General features: G+C 36.6%; 1 protein-coding gene across 4 annotated transcripts in view; it reads left to right on the top strand.

The window, feature by feature from the left end:
- The window catches only part of Sdt (stardust), a 159530-nt gene that overhangs the window by 12892 nt on the left and 121510 nt on the right, over nucleotides 1-25128 (top strand). For all 4 annotated transcript variants that reach the window (XM_064038588.1, XM_064038587.1, XM_064038589.1 and 1 more), the window contains 2 exons: nucleotides 7036-7169; nucleotides 13274-13722. In XM_064038588.1, the coding sequence (XP_063894658.1) occupies nucleotides 7036-7169; nucleotides 13274-13722 (583 nt within the window). The remainder of the gene's footprint in view (nucleotides 1-7035; nucleotides 7170-13273; nucleotides 13723-25128) is intronic.

Below are 25128 nucleotides of genomic sequence, written 5' to 3'. Positions count from 1 at the left end.
AAAAATAGGAGACAGAAGTTCCACTGGGTTATGTAGTATGAGGAATGATGATGGTGAGATTCGAAAAATGCTTTAGTTTGGAAAGCTTGTGTCAAGTAGACGTGTTTCTTACTTGATAATGAAGATAAATTGTAAGGGTGGAAAGAATAAAATTCTTCCTTTCGTTTTTTGAGGTATTAGCGGTAAGTAGACCATGTTGTTTGAAAATAAGCCTAGTCAAACCTTTGCATTATATTGCTTCTCCATGTCGTTTCTAAATATGCAAGTAATCTAAGCTACATATGATGTATGTACAGCTTCCCTAAGATTCAAGTCATGTAAATTGAAAGATCATCGATCCCTTACATCATTTGAAAGACGATCAAAAACATATGTTTTTAAAAATTGACATGTTTGTTAGTTAAATAACCAAGTTCTGCTTGTAGTAGGCCTACTGACATTACAATCTAGTGCGTATCATGTACGGTTCTGACGAGCGGCATCAGAACTGCCGTTACGTCAGAATGTCTGCCGATTATTGTCACTATGTGTGCTGTGTGGGTGGCACTATTGTCTAGCATTTTGGGTGGGTCGAGTTAGGGTGCGAGTGGGATATGCTGAGGTTATTACGCTTTTTTTAGTCGAGTCTCCTATCATAGAAGATTTTGGTTTTTGAAACTTTAAAGAACCATCATTTCTTTAAGGATGAAATACCTAAAATATGATATTTCCCATTTCGAAAGTTAAAATCCTAAAAAGGCTGTTATAGAAGAATTATTTAATCAAGCATTTGCTTTATATCAAATCGATTTTTTTTCCTAAAAAGCCCGTTAAAGATTATTGTTGAAGCATATCAAGCATTTGCTTTATAGCGAAACAATTCTTCTGAAACATATTTATAAAATAATATGTACATGTTAAAATATGTCTTGAATGCGCTTATTCAACATACGATCAGCAAAACGCCCATCACTGCAGTTTTGTTGATGAAATCATTAATATTATTTCTTAACAATATTAAATGATCGTCAATACCTTATATTGCGTTTGGCGAATTTCTTAGAACTGGGGTACCTGTTTAAATGGAAACTTATTCGTGGGATTAATAAATGTTCTTCGTCAACATATTTTTATTGTACATATTTCAATATTCATTTTAAGTTTTAATTTTGGACTGTATGAATCAGAGTTGTGATGTTTTAGATGGCCAGAGAAGAGTAAAGTTAGGAGACCTTATTTCTACATTTAACAGTACTCTACGATATAACTGTTGGGTTTTGACGATTGTTTACTAGTAAAAACTGTCAGTCCTTCTTTAAACATTAATTTACTAGACAGTATCCTTTTTCACTATAAAATACATACTTAAGTAATTCCCATTTAAACTGTTTCTTCATTTTATGCTCAATTCTTTCTATTACCCCTTCAGCATCATATATGAAATCATATCCTACTTAATATTAGTCCACTTGGATGAAAGCCAAGTTTTCTCCCTATACTATATTCTCGGCCATAGATATTTCATGTACCCTTAAGATAGACAAATCCTATAAATAGCTGAATCAGTTCTTAATACTATCTGTATTTGAACAAATATCTAAATACTTATGCCTTCTAATGTAAACATAGATTTAGTTTTGTGTGTACCTATGCCCGATTCCTAAAAACACGATTTATTTGCTACTGGGTTTTATATTTCTTTCCTTTTCAGCCTTTTGCTGAAACGTTGAATAGGTACTTATGTTTGTACACTGCCAATCACTGGTTAATTAGAATTACTTACTAATTACTACAGTTAATCAATGATGAGCCAATTATAAGGTTTTTATACAATGTTCGCAACAAATTCTTCTTTATTGCAGTCTTTTGTAAATGGTATATGCATGTGCAATGCTAGGCTATTTTGTCATGCTGTGGTCAATAAAGAAATTCGGAAAAAGGGGTCATCACATTTCATTCAGCCATCATCACGATCAATTATAATATCTACTACTATTTTCTGGTGCGGATAAAGACATTGCTATAGATCCTTCTCTTAGTTTATCTAGTCTTTAATATTCAAAAACTTTATCTTAAATATCAATTTAAACAACATGACTTTTTATCGATGTTTTAGTAATGACTACTTGTACGTTACGTAACATACAGACTACCGGTGGTATGACACATTGTGCCTTAAGCACGCGCAGATTAAATTCTATCAAACTAGTGCATCAATTGTTTGAAATGACATAACTGTATCAGACATCAAACTAACCGCCCAGAGCTTTATAATCCTTCAATCACCCCGGATTTGTTTGTCAATTCATTGTAGATACGACTAATCGCATCTAGCTGCGACAAGTCTTACGCAGTTGCGACAGCTGTGTGACTCAACTGTCGGTCTTACCTAACAGACGCACGTAGGTATTCAAAATAATTGATATTATCACGTCTGCAACTATTCTAAGTAGAGGTTTTTAGTAAAAATGTTTAGATTTATATCTGTATGTGCACGCAAGTTTCTACTATCTGATTTGAAATAACTTTCCTTGTAAATCCACTTTATCTTCGTAATTCTGAAATGATCTTGGAATTTTTGATGAAGTATTTAATTTACATGCATAGATTGGAATAACTTGTGTAGTATTTTTTTATTCAGATTAAAATAAAATGCTCAAAAATAAGTCAGAAACTGGAACTGTGCAATCATCAGTTGTAAAAAGCGTAAGGAGTGCATCAAGTGCAGTTACTGCATTTACCATTTAGACAGGGAAAAGTATGAGACCCTGAGACATAATAACTTGAACTAAATAGAAACCAACGTCAAAAGTCTAATTAAAAGTACCTATATCAATTAATTAGTATCTACAAATAAGCATAACTAAAGACTTAAGTCCCCCAAAATACTTATAGATATGTGCGAATCCAGGAAACATCTGCGGTCTTCTAAATAATAATACCTCTGTCCAAACAATAACGAAACTAAACATAGCATCTTCGTCCAACTTCATAATAATAATCTTTCTCTCCAACAAGCTTTTATTCCCTAAGGAGTACCACTAGTTTTTCCTGACAGCATGTCAACCAAAGATTTGTCAGTTCTGTAATGATTCCCTAAGTTAGTGCTTAGTTAGTAACTTAATATTTGATAGTAATGGCTGTTTTCTGGGAATACGAATCCCGCAGACCATGTGAGTTGGGAAACAAAAGTTTCTTATGAGTTAGTGGATGGATGTCTATGAGTATCTATTTAATTAAATGATTGATTAATAGTGAAGGGAGGAAATCTGGAATTTTATATTAGTGACAGCTGTGGGTAATTGTGTACCGAAAATAGTAAAAAAAAGTAAAAAAACTATAGATTTGGGCTAAGCTGATAAATGCCATTTGAAAGTCTGAGCTGGAGTGAAAATTTGTGAATATTTTTTTACTCGTTGTGTAAAGTTACCTTTATGCGAGCAGAATATTTTTTTACCAAGTCTTAAGATGCCACTCTACTGTTAATTTCACAACATTTTGCATTCGTTCTGCAAAACAGTGATTGGCTGCATCGAGTAGGAGTAGAAGACCAAACATGTTAGGAAATGGCTAGGCAGATACAGTTTCGCGGATTAATTTATTCATCATGCTTGATTATGAGGCAGATAGGTATATATTGTATGGTGTGAGTTATTATATGGTGTTTACCGTGACGGTTATCACAAGCGCCTTGATATTGATTCGTTCAATGTCCGACGCTGAGTAAATTCCAGCGTTATGTAATAATTTCATTAGCATAATGTGTATGTTACTCTGATCTACATAACCTGTAGTAATATCCTGTCACACTAATATATACCTTCTCCTTACCTTATCTGCTTATTCTTAAATATGCCATATATCAACGAACACAGGTCAAAATGTTAAGAGAAAAAAAGACGTAAGGTACTCTTAAAATCCTCTATTCCAAAGTATGTTACAGTTTGGATGTGATCCATCCCACAAATGGGTATTTCCCCAATCTAATCTTCTACAATATTTACGTTACGTAGCAGGGTCTAGCCTAAATTCTCAGACCGCCTAGTTCCCAAGACAGCATCCTTCATAACTCTATATTTATTGAAACAATGAAAAAACTCGATTCCACATTACATTAAGAACACCCCCAAGCAACTTTGACCCTTAAATACACAAGCATAACCATCAGATTGCCACAAAACATCATTAATGATGATGTATCACCTATCTTTGACATCAGAAAGCGACCACCACTTTTGGCGCACAAAAACCAATCTTAAAGCTAGACGAATAGGGTTGAAAATCAATTGTGTAAACACACAAGTTGGTCACTTAGTACTCTGCTAAGTACGGAACCAGTTTTTAATATACATTCCAGTGCAAACGGACTGAACGGTACTTATAATGTGTACTTATGTTTGTGGTCTAAGCTTTGAGGTCTAGTTCGAACAAGGACGATGGGAAACCAGTAATTGTATGGTCGCCATCAGTAGCTGTTTTTACATGGTCTATTTACCTCTTAGGACTAAAAAAGCTTTTGTATCTAGTACCTAGTTGTTTTCCCGATTTACTTGCCTTGCACCCAGATCTATGAAACCTCTCCCAGGATTTAGGCTCTATTACACCTATTTTGGTATTGATGGTTTTGAAAAAATACTGTATTCTTTAAAGATTTCATTTCAAAATTGCTTTAGCTTTCCATATCTCAGCAACATTTTACAAGCTTTTATTTCAAACATAGACACAAATTCAGCGAACACCCATTTCTTAAAAGTCGTCTTGCCGTTTTTCACTACGGTTTGTCTACTTAATAATACGGTTTATATAATTTCCTACATAACATAATCAGAGCTTGAACACTTCTAAAATTGTTCTATAACGTTAAAAAGCAGTTGTAAGTAAATTTGGAGACAGTTGGAGCCATTTCACACACACTTAGCAACGGTAAATGGAGGCATTTGATAACATCCGAGTAGGAATGTCTATTTCTGTAGATATTATGAAATTTTACGCGTCTTACTGGACTTCTAATCTGTAGTTTATCTGAGAAAGAGTACAATAAGGAAATGATCAAGTGTTGATTTGATAGAAGTAATTTCAGCGACTACTCATTTAGGGCTGCAGGATTGCTCACAAGTATCGCAGTTATCTCGAGAGAGAAGAAATAAAGATGTTTTTTAGGCAGAATTAGACTGAAACTCCTTTCCGCTGCACCGTTACGATGCCAGCAATCTATTAGAGAGTGATGTTTTCTTATTATATTGAAAGTTGTCAGTCGGTCTGATACCTGCTTAGTAGGATCTTTGTAATGTGCGCACTACCATTCATCTTCATTCTGATTTCTGAGCCCAAACAAACTATCTACAATTCTAGAACTATCTGGAATCAAAAGTTCTTAATCAAACATTTTAATGTCACGTTTATGTGGACGGCATGCATGGCTAATTTCTCCAAAAGAACAAACTCAAGACACTTCAAATAACCTTCGAAAATATTCGCGTTCTAACATCAAAATGTAGGCCCATTTTTCACTTTTATGACCATATTCGCGTTTCTGGGTACTTTCTTGACGACATGGTAAATAAGTTACTTACCCCCGGGGTGCAGTAGCTCATTTGTATGGGGTTACAAAATTTTCACGGGGTGCTCATACGTGCTTTTTGGAGGGTGTTTCACACATGTGTTTTGAAAAAAGTGGCGAAAGCCTTAAGATAGATCCAGTAGCAGCTGTTAAAACCCCATGTCAGAGGGCGTTAGGTGGATTCGATGAAATTGTGACATTGGCTTAGATTCTTAGATGATTAGCCTTCACTAAAACAGAAGAAGAATAACTATAAGATAAGAAGATAACTTTTCATTATTAAGAAACTATAGTTTCCCACAAAAAGATCTGGCTTTCTGTAGCGTTCTGACAATCTGTTGCCATTCATCTTCGTTATGCTGTGTGCAATTCTTCTCTGCATCAACAGTGCTTAGCCCATAAAACATCATAGTGTCCTACGCCTAAACAAACTCCTAAGATCCACCTCTTAATATATTCGCAGTTACAATGGCTGACTCATCCGAAACCTACTCGATTGCCAGTTGAATATTAATTGCGCCATCGGCACGCGAATTGTTTCAATCGATTATATCGATTACAATGCACGTGGCTATCGAGCTATCGAGTATTTTGATCGAATTGCCATTCGATATTTTGTGTAAATTGATATGTTTTGATGGATGATGATTTATTTTTTGTAGGCGAAGGGAATCAAAAGGAAAAAATAAAACAAAATTATTTACATAACTTTTGATAACGCTATTTCTTTCTGAGTTACTAAGGCCTAGTTTTTTATTCAGTCTGTTAATAGTTTACGCATGATTAAGTTGGATGCAATGGCTTTCACATAATGTTTTTGGCTCTATATTTAGTTACTCTTATGTTACCTTATAACATATCTATTTTAGCGTACCTGTGATTCTGCTTACCACTAGAAACTACTAGGTATCTTGTTATATTAATGGGCTTTCAATATTGATGCAAAGTTACATACACGTGTAAGATATTATGAATAAATCTCACGCAAACGAAGTATATCTTATTTTATAGTATTAGGTAGGTATTTATTTTACAACTTCAATATTGACTCAAAAGAAACTAAGAAAACGTCGATTTTGTTCTATTAAAATCTTTGGTTACGGAATTGTGTCCGATTCACCGGTGCGAACTGATAGGATAGCCATTAATGTCCGTTTGTTTGTCACTGCAGTGTATTTTAATAAGGATTAGTATATAAAACGGCTTAATAAAGTAGGTAAGCTCATAATCCAATCTATTGGACGTTGTGCGGCTGCATATAGTTAGTTAGGTGTTAGGTCGAGCTCATTGTTGCGGGCGCGGCTAAAATTCGAATAGAAGAAAGTCTGAATTATTTAGGAATTGCTTACCCTAAGTCAATTGTCTATATTTAGGAGACAGTGTAAAGGTAATTAAGCAAAAAAAATAGAAAGTTTAACTCGGACCTTATGAACATGGTCCCCACAGCACACAAAAATATATTTCCAAAAATTAATATTGTTTCTTGTTGTCCACAGTATCAGATATCGGGCACAACATAATCCAGGATGCATTCCTCATTGCCGTGGAGGAGCAGGCGCGGCAGCGCTTGCAGCGGCTGTCAGCGCTCAAGCGGATCACGCCGGTCGACATGTCCAAGCTGTCTGTAGAGGTAAGCATTCAAAAGAAGATGAAGGGCTGTAAAGACAAGAACATTTCAAGTTGGATTTATCTAGAAAATGAGTGCAGTATCATCATCAGGCTATTGAATTTAGGTCCACTTTTGAAGTGTCTTTCCTCTCCTCTGCAAAATCGACAACACCCAGCCTTAAACCATCCATCTAATTTTAGGATCTATTAAATCGGTAAGACATCACTTGTAAAAGATTGCTGAAAAGAGTTGACCTCAATCCAGAAAAGCAAAAGGGACTCGGGTCAGGAATTTGTCTGTGTTTCTTTTCACTTTTGAAAAAACATGAATGAATTTAATACCTCAGATGAGAACTTCAATACAAAACTCCCGAACATTACCTCTACAGCACTGAACTAAAAGGTAACACTATTGTAACAAAACCTATCACAGCTCACAATCACAATCGCTGTTTGCAACAACTGTCAGATCGTCGCTAGTACACAGGACATGTTCGAACCGTCAACAGGAGTGCGACAGTAACATGTTAGTCATATTAATGGAGTTGTCTTGTTTATTTGCGTTGTATATGTTACCTATTATGTAAGTGAACATAGGTGGCTACTCAAGGTGGTGTATGAGGCATAGATAAACGCGCGGGTTCGAATCCAGGTCAGGCAAGTACCAATGCAACTTTTCTAAGTTTGTATGTACTTTCTAAGTATATCTTAGACACCAATGGCTGATAAAAAGGTGAAGGAAAACATCTTGAGGAAACCTGGACTATATAGTCTGAAATCACCAACCCGCATTGAGCAAGCGTGGTGATTAATGCTCAATCCTTCTCCGTGTGAGAGGAGGCCTGTGCCCAGCAGTGGGACGATAAATAGGCTGTAACTATTAAGGGAAGGTATGAGTTTGGACGCGTTGTGGAATCGTAAACAGCTATGAGTACGTAACCTTAATGAGGTTAAACTTGAAATGCTATTCGATGAATTTGCTGTGGATAAATAGTTATTTTGTGTACATCTTTTATGGGCGCATAGGGTATAACACTGAATTTGCTGTTGGCATGAGCAAGCGACTTGACACTCGCATATGTCGTTGCTAATGGTTTTTTTTTTTTATTTTGGTCTTCAATTTACCTAGCGGTGTAATGTATCTAGGTTCTATTGCTACCACACGCGTTTTAAAGAACTACTTTCCGAACACAAATATCCTACGCTGGGTACCAATTTTAATTTTAATCTGCTCAGTAATCGTGACGTAACCAGAAGGGTTTACTTTCGCTTGCCGAACATTAGTAAGGTTTACATATGTACATATTGTCACCAGTGTAGCCACACACACTATTCTTGCCATGACACCACAAGAGACATTCTCCCAATTACAAACACGTCAGGACAATACAAGCTAGTTCCCGTCAGATCCTTGACGAAGCCACTCCAGTAGCCCGAGTTACTTGCAGCATACACTACATAATGAAGACTACAATACATTGGCTTTGCAACTAGTGCGAGAGAGACCATGCATTCACTGGTCTCACGGAGTAAGGAAAGAGCGGAGATGCCATAATTCAGGTAGGTCAGGTGCCTTCTTCTTCGTCAAATTTGTGCGGTGGACATGACCAATACGTTCAGCTACGAGTGAACTAATGAGGCATTCGGGTTCTTTGAGACATCTGTCAACGAATTTTGGTTGAACTTTGAACGAATTAATTTTGAAAAAATAAATTTTGAACGAATACAAAAAATGGTCGAGTTGAAAGAAGGGTAATAAGGGCGGAATTAGTGACGTTCCTCGTCCCCCGTCCACAATCTTTTTGGCACGCTACTTTCTTAGGCGATTTTCCGTTGTGGCACTATTTTTTGTTTAACAATGGCAAAAATTATCTAATGATCCTGATGATCCCGCTGTGGGTGGGTAGCTGCGGTGAGGGAATGTCAGACTGTTACTGACTAAAGCCCGTCGTGTTCTTTCGTAGTACCAGTACGTACCAGGGCCGCGGTAACTCTTTCGAATAATCCTGCAGCCCCGCGGTCCGTTATGGTACCTCCGCTAGTCATTTTGTTCTCCATGTCTGGCCTGCAGTGTAGCACAGCTCTTGACGAGCCACTCCACTTGTTGGCCCAAGTTGTGCGCTGTGGCGTTACACAATAGAAGTACAGTATTGGTTGGACAGTGTATGGAAATTGGCTTGTATTCTGTTTAGTTAGAAGTTTTGAGTAGGTACATGTTTGTGTCTTTCCTATTGGATATATGACTTGACTATCTGGTTGTTTTTGTAAAAGTAGATCTGTTGAATTGCGGTTATCCGACATTTTATGTGATTCTATTCACTATAGTATTTTTTTTGCACCGTAGCCCTTAAATGGAGGAACCGATTTGAATTGTAATTTTTCAGATTAAAGTTTCTATATCGTATTCTAGCGCTGGTTTTAGGACATGTTACATCAAAATCAGTACAACCGTTTCAGGTTTATTTGCTATTTTGTCAATGGCAGCGAGTTATAGTAGCAGGGACCTTTCCCGAAATGTTTATTTACTTAGGTAAGTACTTTCTTTAAAACATGCGTGTAAACTTAATTTTGATATTCAATATCTGTAGAGACGTATTTTTCTCTCAATTCTTGGCCCACTCCAGTAATAAAAAAATTAAAATGTATATGTAGTGTGGGCACCGTCGTTAGATTCGTAACTTATATTCGCAGTTGCACTACACTTCATGCGTTCTACTGCTTGCTCCACATTGTAACTTCTATAGAAGATTGTCCCCTTCCTTTATTTTAGCTGGTCATTTTATTTTCTTTTCTTCAGCTGCAGTTTGCATTATCTACACCTACTAATATAATAAAGAGGAAACATTTTAACGGAACAACATTTATTTTGTTGGAACGCTACACTTTTCCAGAGTAATGTGGGCTATATTTAACCCGTTACGGGCAGTATCAACATCAACTAATCACGCTTAATATTGGCTTTCGTTGAATAAGTACACGGAAATGTTTAAGTGAATCTGGCATGACAAAAATCTACTTTAGGAGTTGATTCAAAAGCTCCTTAACATTCTTTCACAAGGATCATGAGACTTGTCTATCTGTAAAAAATAGCATTTCTCACAGAAAGATGGCGTCATAATAATACGAACATCAAGTGGCCACTTGTTGCATTTCAGTTTTAAACGGTTCTACTCAAGTGGCGTTTTTACCACTAATTGGGGTCGACACTTAGAGCATTCAACGATCTGGAGCTGCCTTGAGCTTATGTCTATGAGAAAGTGTCTTCCAATAATACGTGGTTAACTTCACCCCCATCGAACTCACTCTGGACTTGGTACAGCGAACCCAACATTTTGGTTAAGCTTGCCGTTGTACATAAGCAATCCGTTTTTAGAGTGCAAAATATGTTTGCGTACAACTAATAACAATAATATAGGGGGAATAAATAGGGGCAATATGTAAGGATATATACAAGTACATAGGGAGAGTACATAAGTTAGTATATAGCGGGAGTACATAAGCTAGTGCCACGAAAGTTTGCCGACATGAGTATGAGCCACACTGTCGTACATTCGGCAAAGACAAAGACATGGCAATAACGCCTCCAGTTGGTTGAATGATCTAAGGTTCGGTAATAACGCGGTGACATATTGTTTCAAACCATTTTTTTTCATAAAAGTCCATGACATTGTCATCTGGCACGCATTACAAGGATCTTTAGCAAGGCAGTCTTTTGTTGGCGCCTTTTTTGCAAGTTTTATTAATTTTTAAAGTTTTTTTTTGTTTTAAATTCTCTTTTAAACGCCTTTGGCTGCAATAATTCATCAGGTTAATTTGTTATCTTTTTATATTGGATTCTATCTATAGACCGGTCGAGTAATGGGTTACCCTAAAAGAATTTTCTTAATCTTACTGTCTTTAGTTTCTTTGTAAAACGAAACGACTTTTGTCAGGTTTTCTTTTAAATTTTATATGTGCACCACGATCTTATATAGGTGGCTAGATGGCGATATGACAAAAATACACAAAAAATCTCCTTTTTTCGCTATTGGCACTTCCACTTTCACCAAATTATTTGCCTCCATGTATCTTTATGTATTATGTTTTTTATCAACATCTTCAACAGTTACGGAGCCCACACTCGAGTTATCCTGTTGAATGTGGTGAAAACGGCGATAAGTGGCTGTCATAGACTTCAACGGCTATGCTCGTGTACCACACAAATCACGGATTTGTAATCAGATTGGCAAATAAAAAATCTTTTTAGGGGAGTTTTGTTGCACCATCTCTTCTTATGTTAGGAATCGATAGATAAGTCTAACTTAAATGGTTGATCTTGAAAGTAACTTCTTCTACTTTTGGTGGTTATTTTCCATAACAGCTCTTTCACATCGCGGATTTTTCGCGCTATACTTTCCGACAAAAACTTGTCCGGTGGTTGTCAATTGTTACAACATCCACTAAGTACTGTGTAATTAAAAGGAATTGCGTAATTGAAATAGCGCTACAGTAATCTATAACACCCTGCACAGCATCCTACGTAGTACTCAAAATGTAAAAAAGTTGCCTTTGCTTAATAATTATAACATTCAGTATCAAACACAATATTGTAGCTAAAGCAGAACACAAATATTCCTATTTCCTAAGAAGAATTGAAAAGCAATTTTTGTCAGGAATATTGCATGATTGAAATGCTTGAATATTGAATTCGTCACAGTCCGAAGTTTGGAGAATTTCTCTTATTGTTTCATGATTCTTTGAAAGTTTAGACTGCTTTATTAGATTACAATGAATTTGACCGATTTTAATTTCGGGTTTATGAAAATTATTATGGAAGTTTTCAGGTGGAATGAACAATTTTAAACATTATCCCGATTATTTTGCATTTTTGAAAAATTCCCTGATTTTTTGGTTTATTAATTTCTGAGCATTCACAAAAAACTTCGAGTGGGCAATAGGTACTTAGAATACATGTTGAATCATCAAATATGCCTATTAAAACCAGGAAATCACGATTTATACCGGCAAAATTTAAACCAGGTGAATAAAATATATATCTTACTGATATAAATCTAATGATTTTTATTGATTTATTATCACAAGTTGTCTATATATCCTTGACAGTACAGTAGACATTCTAATTTGTTCCGATAAACACAACATGACCTATAGTTACATGCATTTAATTTATTTTACTCTATTATGACGCTGTACTTGTGTCATTGTTAATGTATTAATTGAATTTATCATTGAATTGAATGCTAGTATAAATTGAAATGAAAATACTAATAATTTTAATAGATACGTAATTGAGTGTACTATTTTGTATGAAACGCTTTTGATTATGTTCGTTATGTTTTAACTTTTCATAATAATTTCTATTGAGATTAATATGATAGTTTTATACAATTTTATACTATGACTATGAATTAAATTGTTGTCGATTGAAATAATTCCCCTTACCAAACTACTGATCCGAGTTAAGATAGTGTAGAACATAGGAAAGGATATAGGCTACCTTTTCATCCAGGTGCTAGAAGAGGTTCTTTCGAAACACGACTGGGACTGGGAACAACCTGTGTAGCAATTTCCTTTTGGAAGAAAGTAGATTCGCGGGGAACAGCTTATATACTATGTCTATTGTGTCCTATTCTTCACGTTACGCCTTAGTATTACATTTTCTTACTAGGTACAAAATAATAACGCTTAGATACTATCAGTCATGCATGCCATGTCCTAGACAGCAGTTTAACTCTATTATTTAATTTGTGTCGTAATCAGGTCAAGACGATGTTGTTGTACGGTTAATAGTCTCACGTGGCCCTGTTCTTCTTCTCTCTTATCGGAATAAAAAGGTAAAATGTTTGATAGTAGGTAAGGAAATGGTTTACTGTCCAAAGTGTTGCCTGATTATGATGGTATATCTGATGTATTTATAATGTACAAAAACTCACTTAATATAATTCAGCAATAAATAAATCTCTAATAGTGTCTGTTACCAGTCTATAACAATTTCAGAGATTTTCAATTATCAAGTATAAGTATTAGACAGACTAATATAATTTTACAGTTTCATTTTAAGTGTCTTTTAAAGACTTCAACAAACGCTAACATATATTTAATCTTACATTTAACTTTTTGTTTCAGCTCAACCGTCGAAAACGAACTCAACCAGAAAACAGACAGGAATTGAACGGCTACATCGCAAACTCGACAGTCTACGTCACTTCCATCAACGAGAACGGAGCTATCGAGAGCAAGCCCACCATCTCATCTCCGAAGGCCCAGCCAAAATCCCTCCAGGCCAAACCAGCCCCCGTCATAGCCAACGGCATAGACAAAAAGAAGGACATTATTAAAGAAGAAGAGAAAGTGGAACCAGAAAAACACGAAGTAGACACAAGTGAAAAAGTTAAAGTGGTTTGTGAAAGTGATAGTGGAGTGGTAGTTGATAGGGATATTAGTGACGCGTATAGTGTGGCCAGGGAGCACTTGAATAACGGCAGGAGTGAGAAGCTGATTGGGGAACAGCCTGATCATAGGATCAGGGCTACGGCTATAGTTGAGAATAATAAACTTGGACCTGGAGAGAACCGGTGAGTTTTAGATGGTAGTGACATTAAATTAGATTTTTCCAGCTATACATAGTTGTGAACATGACATAAAGAACATAGTTAATTAGAATATTGGCAGCTGCAAGTTGCAAAAATATTCGGTCAATCAGTTATCATCATGTTCATATTTTTTAGGTGATATTGTTGGTAATTTAGCACATAGACATCCGAATCTGAATTTTGACATGGAGTGCCTTTATCCCACTGGTAATCTAAAATTATGTGACGGTATAGACTGAAAGAGCGGATTGGACAAAAGTCGCTGACCTATATTTTTAAAGGTCATTTGAAAATGAAAATAACTGCCCGGCGGAAGCAGTAAATACCTATTTACCCAAAGTTACTAAAAATCACAATGAATTTGGTTAAGAAATATTAATTTTAGCTCGTGAGGCGGATCTGTTTTTCCCACTTTTTGTTATATTCATGCAATTACATAAAAATGTTCATGCCTCAATTTGATTGTCTTTTTTCGGTTTTATAATAATAACAGTTAAAAAATAAACTAATGATAGTATTTTGAATCATTGGGCTTGGAACTCATAACTTGATTGTGGTAAGAAAGTAGGTGTCAATGAGGTTGCATATAAAATAGTAGGAAATATAAGTTCAAACAGAGAAACAAACTCACTACTTGCAAATCAGCAGCCAAATATTTCCAACAACTGAATTCAACACAAAAAAACTTTAAAACAATGAAATTCCGCATTGCTACCAATGACAACACTTAGAAAGTGAAGGAGGTAGCAGCATTGGCAGCTCCAAGGTCGAGACTGTCTCTGTAAACTGAACATATATCACGGATATCAGCTTACGGCTCTCGTAACGGTAAAGTTATCTTGATAACGCTCTTAATTTTGTAATGAGCTGTCCCTAGTGTGTCTTTGGTGTTCATTATTACGCTTGCAAGTTTTATGACTGAGAATTGGGGGAGACTTGTGTTGCTTTAAATTATGTTGTGTAGTTTGATCTTCATATTTCTACATCTTTCTCGAGTGTATCGCCGTTGTCATTTTACCTAATTGATTTTGGTTATAGATCTTTTACATTACTCAGAATAATAATGAATTCATCAGCAATGATGGAGCTTTTCTTAAGCATCTGATTAAGTTGAGCATTTATGTTCTTAATGTTATAGATAGATATTTACATTATTTATGTCAAGCTACATGGACAGATTTTAATGGAATATATCTCTTAACCGTTTCCAAGAATATTTATTGCAATTCCGACATTAAATTGCTAATCCATTTCTATAGCACTTAATAATGTTATGTTCGATCCTTTTATGGGTCCAATCGATTAAACTGTACATGCAATGAAAATTTATGCCAATCTAAGTATGGTGTCTATTTAATTAATATAATAAACAATCATAATCATTTTGTGCACGTATCTTCCGCATTCGGATTTGCAGATTGATAGTACAAGGGAACATCATAGTGTGTTTGTAGTTCAGACAGAAAGAGAAGAGCATTGTACATATCAATAATGAATGGATTTCTGTCCATAATCTGAGCTAGTTAGTGAATTGAGCAATGGCATATATAGTGTAATTCTAAGTTTATAATGTCATTCAGCAATACCTTTCTCCCTTCTTAAAACTAGCTTGAACCTAGCGTGTCCATCCACAGGGTACATAATATTGTATCAACATTTTTATGTTTCCACCTCTTTTTGTACATTATGAATACGTACACATACTTAAACTGCTTTTGGTATTGTACTTCGTCTCTACTACTCCTTCTTTCTTCGCTTTGTCGTATATTTTTACCCTTCTTGAAACAAAATCCCCGTCTTTTATCTTTTTTGCAAGAACCTACACTGTTGATGATTTTTTATTACTGCGTAGGTACTTCATCGTCAATTATACATTATTCATCTAGGATTAAAACACATACTAACATAACATCTTAAGTTATGATCACATCATAACCACGCACTCGATTATCGTCTCTTTCTTCATTGAAATACTGTAAGAAATTGCTTGGCAACTTACTAGTATGTAGGTATTAAAGAATTTAATTGTCTTGGGCAATCCCTGACGCCATATATGATGACGTCATATATAGCAATTGTTCCACCATTGTTTGACTCATCGATTATTTGTTTGGATTGTAGAAAAAGTTAATTGAGTCCGCAATTATTTTGTTTATATAAATGTTAGCTTGTATCTGTATTTGTAGGTGGTAGTGGCGTCTAAAGTCCAATCTGTATTTTGTCTTTTACTAGTGTTTTGTGATCATCAGTTTCCTTGATTGTAATTGATTTCACACTAGTCTTAGAGGAACTACTTACTTGATGCTCCTGAACTTTGGCTTTAACTCTCTCAAAAGTTCTATCTTCTTCATCTTCTTTATTATTGATATTTATCATGTGCATATCAACTATCATTCACTTCAATTTCTGTATTAGGTATTCTGAAATGGTAGCAAAAAATCGAATTATGATTCATATCAAATACTTTAGATTAAATGTCACAGTAGTTTTTAGGCACTACATCTAAACTATTTACGGTTTCTTTAGTTTGATCTCATTAAGCTTTTTGCTCAAATTAGCGGTTTAATTAGTAATACCTAACTGCCAAAAAACAGCTGGTTTGAGGTTATTCAGTTGAATGTTAGCTGCGTCCTTGCTCATGCATGACCTCGGGTAAGTCTTCTTAATGATGCTGCACAAAAAATGATAAGGTTAATTGTTTGTAAGTAGGGATGGCGTTTTTGGGTATTAAATTGTCATCTTCAAGGTAGCTTTTATATGAACATCGTCGTGATTGTCTTTTACCGTTTATGTATTTTTTTGCTTGACACCTGCCTTCAAGTTCAATGTGAATTTTTATTTACCTTCTGTATGTTACCGATCCGGCTAATGAAATAACTTGGTTAATTACATATGATTTTTAGAGAAGTGTTCCTCAATTTTATAGGACCCACCATTTTGACTTGCTAGGTTTGACATAATATTTGAGTTTAGATACCTATCATAATCAGTCATCTTCTTACGTTCCATTCAGATGCTGATGGTTCATCTTAGCCTTAGCAGGCCTTTACTGCGATAGTACTACATCTTAATAAATAATAATAAATATTAATTACATATCAGAAACTAAATCAAGTCATTCTCTCTCCTAATCTGTATCTTAAACTAACACAAACTAGTTATCAACAGTATTTCTACCACCGTTCCTATACACGGTATGTTTTTTCCCATCGTCTTTAGCTATGTAAATGTATGGTATACCGTAATTAGTGAAGATAAGATCTGTGATGCGCAAATCTGTCAGTATCGGCTGCGAGTACCTACCTACTTGTCGTTTGTGTTTGTGCTGGTTTTAAATTAACTGTTGGGTTCTGTCCGTCTTACCACAAAAACTTTTAAACGTCAGTTTATGCCTTGTCTAAAAAAATGTCAAATTATGACGTTGACATATGGTTCATTTTGCAGCCAAAATTTTATTAGACAAGTGTAAAACAGGGTTTAAAGTTTTTGTAGTAAGACCCTGTATGTTTGATTTGGTAAATATAATAGATACTAATAATTAGCCAAATGTATTGGAGTATGTATCTTTTATAAGTCATTGTGATAATTGTGCCATCAGGAAGCTATTCAGAATAAGTCCTAAGTTTACAAATGCATTTTCAGCTTACTCTGGCTTACTCTAACTTTATTCCATCTACAATCATCACTCTTGCATTAGGTACTGATCTTTATTTTTGAATTATCATACTCGCACTTCCACTTTCAAGTCCGTTGGTAGTAATTAGTTAGTTGTTTGGGAGCTAATACAACCCCCATAAAATAAATTCCTCAGTTTTCTCACCACATCCAAGGAACTCCAAAGCAACACGTTAATTTTCCTGTCCACTGATCGACGCAGACGCACCAGTTAGTGCCAATTGCGTATGAGACGCGTTATCTCAACTGTCCGCTAGATGGCGTTGTTGACGTTTGTAGATCACGACGAGACGGTAGATGTAAGGTAATCTAGGTGGTGGCACTGAGCTGCTTGGAAATCAGAGCGTGGAACTTGAATTTGTTATTGCTAGATTTTAGACTTGAAATAATACTAGTTTTAGCGAAAAGATTAAGGTAAATATGGGTAGTAAATGCAATAGAACTTATCTTTTATCTTATTGGCGTCAAACAACACGTAAGTGTGCCTTTGATCGTTTAGAAGTAGAATATCATAACGTAATGATAATTTGGAGAGGCCTATGTCCAGCAGTGAACTGCGATAGGCTGATGATGATGATGATGATGAATGATAATTTCAACATCTCTTAATTCCATCAAGGTAAAAATTAAATAGAGCAATTCAGGAAATACCTATTTTCAGTTTATTCTCATCGAGAGAGAATACGTAGTAGGTAATTGAGGAAATCGTCCTAAGCTGTTATATTGTCAATTAGAGACAAAATCATTTTCGTACATAAAGACAAATCATGATTACAAGAACACACACGTACAGTACATCCAGCTAGACACACCTATTCGTAAAAAAATCCGCAACATCTAAATGCAACTAGTACATTGGTCTCGGTCGAATCGTCATTGTTCCGCTTGGATTCTCCCCACCCTCAATGCATGGTGTCTACCTTTATATAATGGATGGCTACTGTGCCTTCCCATGGACCCCATGAAGTGTGTAATGGTAACACAATGTACGCTAGTTATTGGGGATATCAGTGGAGCTTGTAATTTTTATAGTGATTTTGGTTTTATTTATATGGCCGAAGTAGGCCATATAAATAAAAAAAATTAAGTGGATTGGAAGGATCTTTATTTTATTTAGAGATTTCCTGTAACTTGTATTCATTCAATAATTTATTTTTCAATTTAAATTATTTTCAAATTTATTTTCCTGTAACCTACGTTTGTAAAATTACATAAGGTATTGTGTATTTCTATACAAGAACAACAAACAAATATTTTAGTCAGAGCATTAAGAAAAACAAACCCATTCCAACATTGAAATACTACAATTCCGAAACCGCAGTAACTGTCAATTCATTACTACTCCACATTATGACCCATAGGGAAAATTCAAACTTTTCATCCGTTAGCGTAGCGTACTCACAATAGATAACCGACCTCAGCCTTGCGCGCGCGCACCCAGGTACATCACTTGATTCAGTCATTCGCCGGCACTTGCCGAAGCAACACTTGTCGTTAAACCTTTGTAAGGATAGGGTGCGTACCTGCCCCCACCTGTGCGCGTCTCCCCCCGCGCATGCGTCGCGTCCCGACTCCCACGCATCCCATTATTTGTATTCGGATTTTTTTAGTGATACCCGCTTGACGCGAGTTTTTGTTACAATTCGAAGTGAATGTTTGGAATTTTTAGTGTTTTGTGTTGTGCTGTGATGTGCATTGTGTGTTCCTAGGATGCATTACAAACAGTTGTTTAAGAGGTAATGTTTTGATTCTGTTGTTTGTTAAGTTTCCAAGTGAGGGAATGTTGGATCAACTTGTTATGAGGTCCCGAGGGCAAAGTTTTGAAGTCGTTAAGCGCAGCCTCGAGATCATTGTTTCTTCCTCAGATGCTAAACTGAACATAGATCATGTGGTAACTTGGTAACCGTTGGGTGAATGTCTGGAACATTCTAACTGTTCTGGATGTTGCTTGAGTACCTATTTCTTTTAATCATTGTTGGACGTTAACGGTTATGAGGTCTGCGGAAATGAGCTTCTCAATATAATAATCAACTGTCTTCGACTTATAATTATGCCTGTTTTATAGACCTCAGGTAATTATAAGTATAGCCAATAGACGGGAAGCTATGCCTTATTATATTTTGCAGAATTATAGTTTATCATGTAATATGACCGAGAATCAAGATTTCATAGTTATCATATCCATTACCCATGAATTCCTTTAGTGTGTAGCAATGTAGTTTTACATTTATCTTTAACCGCACCCGTATCAATTATATTATTAATAGTACCTATTTCCTTCCGAAGCTATTCAGGTCAGTATTCTAGGATCATTTCCTGAAATGTGATACAAGTAATTATTAAAGCTTAAGGCCATAGTACTATAATGACAACTGGTTATTCTCCCTGATTGCTGTCCATTGCAGAAGTCATTCTCACGATAATCGCTATAGGATGTGAATTGCAACTACCTAGGTAATAAAACATTTACTTTAAAACATAAGTTTCCTTAATCTGCTACAAACCTTCACAATGGTAACATAAAACAATATAAAGCAACTACCAATATTAACGTTTATGACTTCTAAGATTTAGAAACGGCAAACTTAATCCCTCCAAAAACTGCTAATCCTAAGACAATACAACTGAATCTAATTGTCCTAATTCTCGAAAACAAGAATATTATTGAAGAAATTACGAGGTATCGTGACTGCCAACAATTTGCACAGGTGTTAACTGAGGAACAAAATACAGAGTTAGTTGTAACAGTAACTAGTGATCGAGACGATCCAGTTGTCTGTGAGAATGTGTTCGTACGCCGAGATGAAGCAAACACGTCTGACGACGTAGTTTTTGTTGATTTTGAGATACTATTTGCTGTCATACTTAATGTTAATTGGACAAATGTATTCGATATGAATGGCTGCGTAGCTACGTAGCTTCGAGTGAACGGAGATGTTTTTAAAGTTAATAACGTTGATTGGTGGTTTGACTAGCAAAACTAAGACAATCACGTTAAATTAGCTGATGTGCATATTACAATTTTATTGTGATCACTTATCGAGCTTTATTTCAAAGTTTCCACCATAAGTGGCTTCAAAGTACACCGTGCTATTCTATAACTTATGACATTAGAAAAAACCCTTGATCACTTTAATAGCTAACTTTTATTTACCCTAATCATAGTTTATGTGTATCAATGTCGTGTCAATCAGTAAGACACGAAACAGTTAAATATTTATAAACTCTGTTTCTTTAGCATTCATTATTATACGTTACTAAGGTGTGATATTATATCTTGAAGTGTAAATCATACAAGTATTGGTATTTCCCAGTCCGTGTGAGCTGCGTCTAACGCTCGTGTCCCAGTTTTATAACAATCGCTAGTGAAATTATCTTCAGTAATAGTTGTGATTTTAATGGAATTATCTCTAATTGTTTCTCCATTAAATTCTTCTATTTCTTTATCTAACTGTCTGTCTTCGTGATAGTAATTATAATCTTTTGTATTTTGTTGTAAACCGTTTTACAGTTCATCAAATAGATTGTGTTTGTAGCAGTATCTTATACAATAGTCTTCTTTTCATAATTTACAGAAAAGCCCACAACACTTCACTGTAATTAAAGTTCCCACCACAATATAACTTCTAAAGCTATAACTTTTAGTCTTATTTTAGTTGCGGAACTAACAGCTTTTCCTCTATCATATTAAAATTGAGTCTAAAACTGCATCGATCAATTCGTTCACCACAATATTGAAAGTCAATTTATGAAACTGGAACGCTAAAGATTTCAATGAATCGTGACGTGGCTACAGCTTGACGTATATGCGTGACGTCAAACCATTCTTATAAGTTAGACGCGAAGTAAATATGACTTGTGGTTTATAAATAAGATTGGAAAATTATATGTCACCGCGGTTTTATGGGGAACTTGTGGGAATATGGAACAGTTTTGTGCCTACTCATATTTAAAACAAACTATTACGTCGCGTCGTTCAAGAGTTCATGACAGTTGTCATCCAGTGGTGTCATTGGGGATATACCTGCGGAAATATTTTATAATCAAGGTTTGTTTTTATTTAACTTCACTTGGCCTGGTGATAAAATTTTGAAAATATAAAGACCTAGATACCGCTAAAACAGCATACTTTCATACATCCAGCTTGTGTCAAAATTTCTTAGAACCTCACCAACCCTCGGGCGCTTAAATTATTAATCCTTAGTGGAGTTCGTTTGTAACTTCTTACACGTACTTTATTTTTTGTAACTTTCCCAAGAAAGTGTGCATTAAGGACGGCTACAGACGATGCCTTGAGGCGGTGCCGGTAATATTACGAGTAATGAGAGCTCGTGTGCTCTGTAAAATGCCTTTCACACGATTCTTTGTATTAGATGCATCAATCTTATCTATTTCATTTGGGTCTTGTACTAGTTCTGTTACGTTATGTGGTTTAGGTTCAATGACTTCTTTATTTCCTGCTTCAGGTAAAGTGATTAAGTTTGATTGTTTTTCTGTTGTCTGGTTAATTTTATTGTCTGGTCGAGAATTCTTGGTAGCATCGTCTTTCTATTAGGGTACACGTTGAATCTTCACTTATGACTTATGTCAGTTTTGAAATTAGCCTCTCAATTGCTATTTTTTGGTTACGTAAAATTAGAAGTGACACTGTAATTTTGGAAAATCAGACCAGCATAAATAACTTCTTCGTCAGTAATAAAGTTAATCTTAATCTTACCACTTTTATGGTAGAATCCATTAGTCCAATGGTCGATCAAAGTGATCAGTTTATGACCAACAGTAATATTGTTTTGTGTTTCACATCAAATCAATGTTCTGTTAGCTTCAGTCCACAAGAAGTGAGCGTGAATAATTCCAAAACATTCGTACAATGTACTGTAAGTTTACACGTGTCTAGCGGTATTATATGCTGTTCTGCTATTCTCATACTTTAGTGTGCATCTTTGCTTATGGTGTAAGGTATACTACAATACATAGAAGAAAGATAGATCTGCGTCAAAACTTTCAAATAAGTCAGTTATATAATTTTACAAACATATGTACTGTATTATAACAAAATATTAAGTTATCTAAGGAAGACCAGGTTTATTTAGGCAACTTACCATGGATATCGTCTTAGATATTTTTTATCCTGTAGTTATTCCTTCTGCTAGTGTAAACGAGTTTCAACTAGAGCGTTCTCGCCACCTCGTCTGGATATATCAGTGCCCAGACCAAGTTTTTAACACTCATGACTCGAATGGACAGTCTGCGGATATCCTATTAGATTTTTTGTTTGAACGTCTATAAGACTAGTTTGTCATCTTTTTGTAGGCTTGCCTTTAATACTTGATTTATCTTTAGTAATATAATAAAGATTAATATTTTTTTGTTTGTACCTCCAAAGCTCCGAAACTACTGAACCGATTTCAACAATTCTTTCACTGTCATAAAGCTACACTCTTCCAGAGTAACATAGGTTATAGTTCCCACGGCAAACGGATAAAAACGCGGTAAATCGGCTAGTACTTAATATTCGTTTAGTTTTTTTCTTTCAAGTAATGGAATAAAATTATTGTTGTGTTCATAAATATATTTTTTGTTGTGTAGGTTATTTTAATCATGGGTTATTTCCCGGGAGTCTAGTACTAACCCTTGTCATGTGGTAGGCAGTGACAGTTCACGGGTCATTCTGGGGAATTCGTACTATTGTGTATTCTTGCTTATATTGTATTACTTTTGGCTATTTATAATGTTTGTTTTTTTACCGAATTGCATTATTATATTCTTAGAAGAGTAGCTAGTGTAGTTAGTGATGTGGTATTATCATTTGGATCAGAAACATTAGGTGATCTATTTTGACCCTCAATAAGACGATGAGATAGTTTATCTTTTAATTTTGTGAACGCCACAGATGATAGTCCATTTTTACTTTCGTTTTAAAGATTAATTTTGATTTCAACATTGACAATATCCTTGAGAGAAAAGCATTATTTCACTGTAATCATTGTTTACTAACCAAACATCTGAAACTTCTAAAAATTGCAAAGGTCTCAACCACCTATTTACATTAACATTTTTTTCTTTCAATTCCTTACGTTTCACGGAAGAATCGTCAGCTAATGACAGTCGTATCAACTTGACATTGGCTAAATAATTAGCGGACGTGGGAATAGTACCTATTGTCGGCTCTGCGTGCTGTTTTTGTTTAATCATTGAATAGGTAGTTGTTAAACGTGACGTTTCGAGTGATATTGTATGGTTTGTGTTAGATTCTTTGGGAGTAATGTTAAACAAAAAAACATTATTTTGTTTTTATGCTCTTTATGTAAATCGGTTAATAGAAACCTTTGCCAGAGATATAACTTTTATGATTCAATGGTTTCGTGGAAAGAACGTGAATTTTATTAATGGGGTTTTGGGATGAAATTGACTATTCTAAGCAAGCCTGTAGTTTTTAAACAGTGGCAATGGAGCAGCAATAGAAGTTGTAGGTGGAGTTTTCACAGCGTAGCAATTTCCGAGTAAGTATTGTAGGTATTGAGAGGCGGCCAGCTTGGCCTCGGCGGGCGGTTCTCAAGTGGTGGACAGAATCTCCCGCCTAGGGCTGACGGTGGCGCTGCACAAGACCGAGGCCGTGTTCTTCCATGGGACTCGGCAGCACCAACCGCCCGACGCCCATATCCATGTGGAGGGTGTCCGCATTGGGGTGCAGCCCCAGATGAAATATCTGGGCATAGTGCTCGACAGTAAGTGGTGCTTCAGAGCACACTTCAGCGGCTTGTCGACGCGCTTGATGAAGACCGCGGGCGCCCTCTCATGGCTCCTCCCTAACATCGGGAGACCCGGCGACCAATGCCGACGTTTATACGCCGGCATACTCAAAAGTATGGCACTGTACGGGGCCCCAATCTGGGCAGACTCACTGTGCAGTAGGGTGAACGCCACTGCCATCCGCAGGCCACAAAGGGCCATTGCACAGCGGGTGTCGAGGGCGTACCGCACAGTGAGCTTCGCGGCGGCGTGCGTTCTGGCGGGTACTCCTCCCTGGGAGCTCGAGGCTTGGGTACTCGCCAGAGTGTACGACTGGACGGCGGGGCAGAAGGCGCTAAACCGGCGCCCAGACCCGACAGAAAAAGAAGAGGTGCGTGAGGAGGCAAGGGAGGCAATAACTCTGCACTGGGCCGAAGATCTTGCCTCGGCAACGTACGGTCGCTGGACGCTGGATGCCATCGGGCCTGTCCTGAACGGCTGGCTCGATCGGCGGCATGGGTGCCTTTCGATGCGTCTGGTGCAGGTGCTGTCCGGGCATGGCTGCTTCGGATCGTACCTGCACCGGATTGGGAGGGAGGAGACCCCACAGTGCCACCACTGCGAAGCTACGGTGGATACGGCAGAGCACACACTTCAGATGTGCCCATCGTGGGCTGAACCCCGCCGCGCCCTAATGGCAGTGGTCGGGAACGACCTCTCACTCCCCAGCGTGATTGCTTCCATGCTGGGAAGTGAAGAGTCATGGGAAGCGGTAGCCTCCTTCTGCGAAGACGTCATGTCTCAGAAGGAAGCGGCGGAGCGCATGCGGGAGAACGACCCTCTCGCGGCGCCGCACCGCAGACGAAGAAGGGGCAGAAGACGGCGAATACAACGTCCGTCCCCGTCCGCCCCGGGGGGTGATCAGCGGGCGACAGGCGCGGGGGCGCCACCGCCTGCATCACAAGGATCAACCCCTGCGCT

This window comes from Helicoverpa armigera, chromosome 16 (assembly GCF_030705265.1).
Source record: "Helicoverpa armigera isolate CAAS_96S chromosome 16, ASM3070526v1, whole genome shotgun sequence".
NCBI classification, from domain to species: Eukaryota; Metazoa; Arthropoda; class Insecta; order Lepidoptera; family Noctuidae; genus Helicoverpa; species Helicoverpa armigera.
The sequence above is the reverse complement of the archived record's forward strand: the minus strand, read 5'-3'. Positions and strand labels throughout refer to the sequence as shown.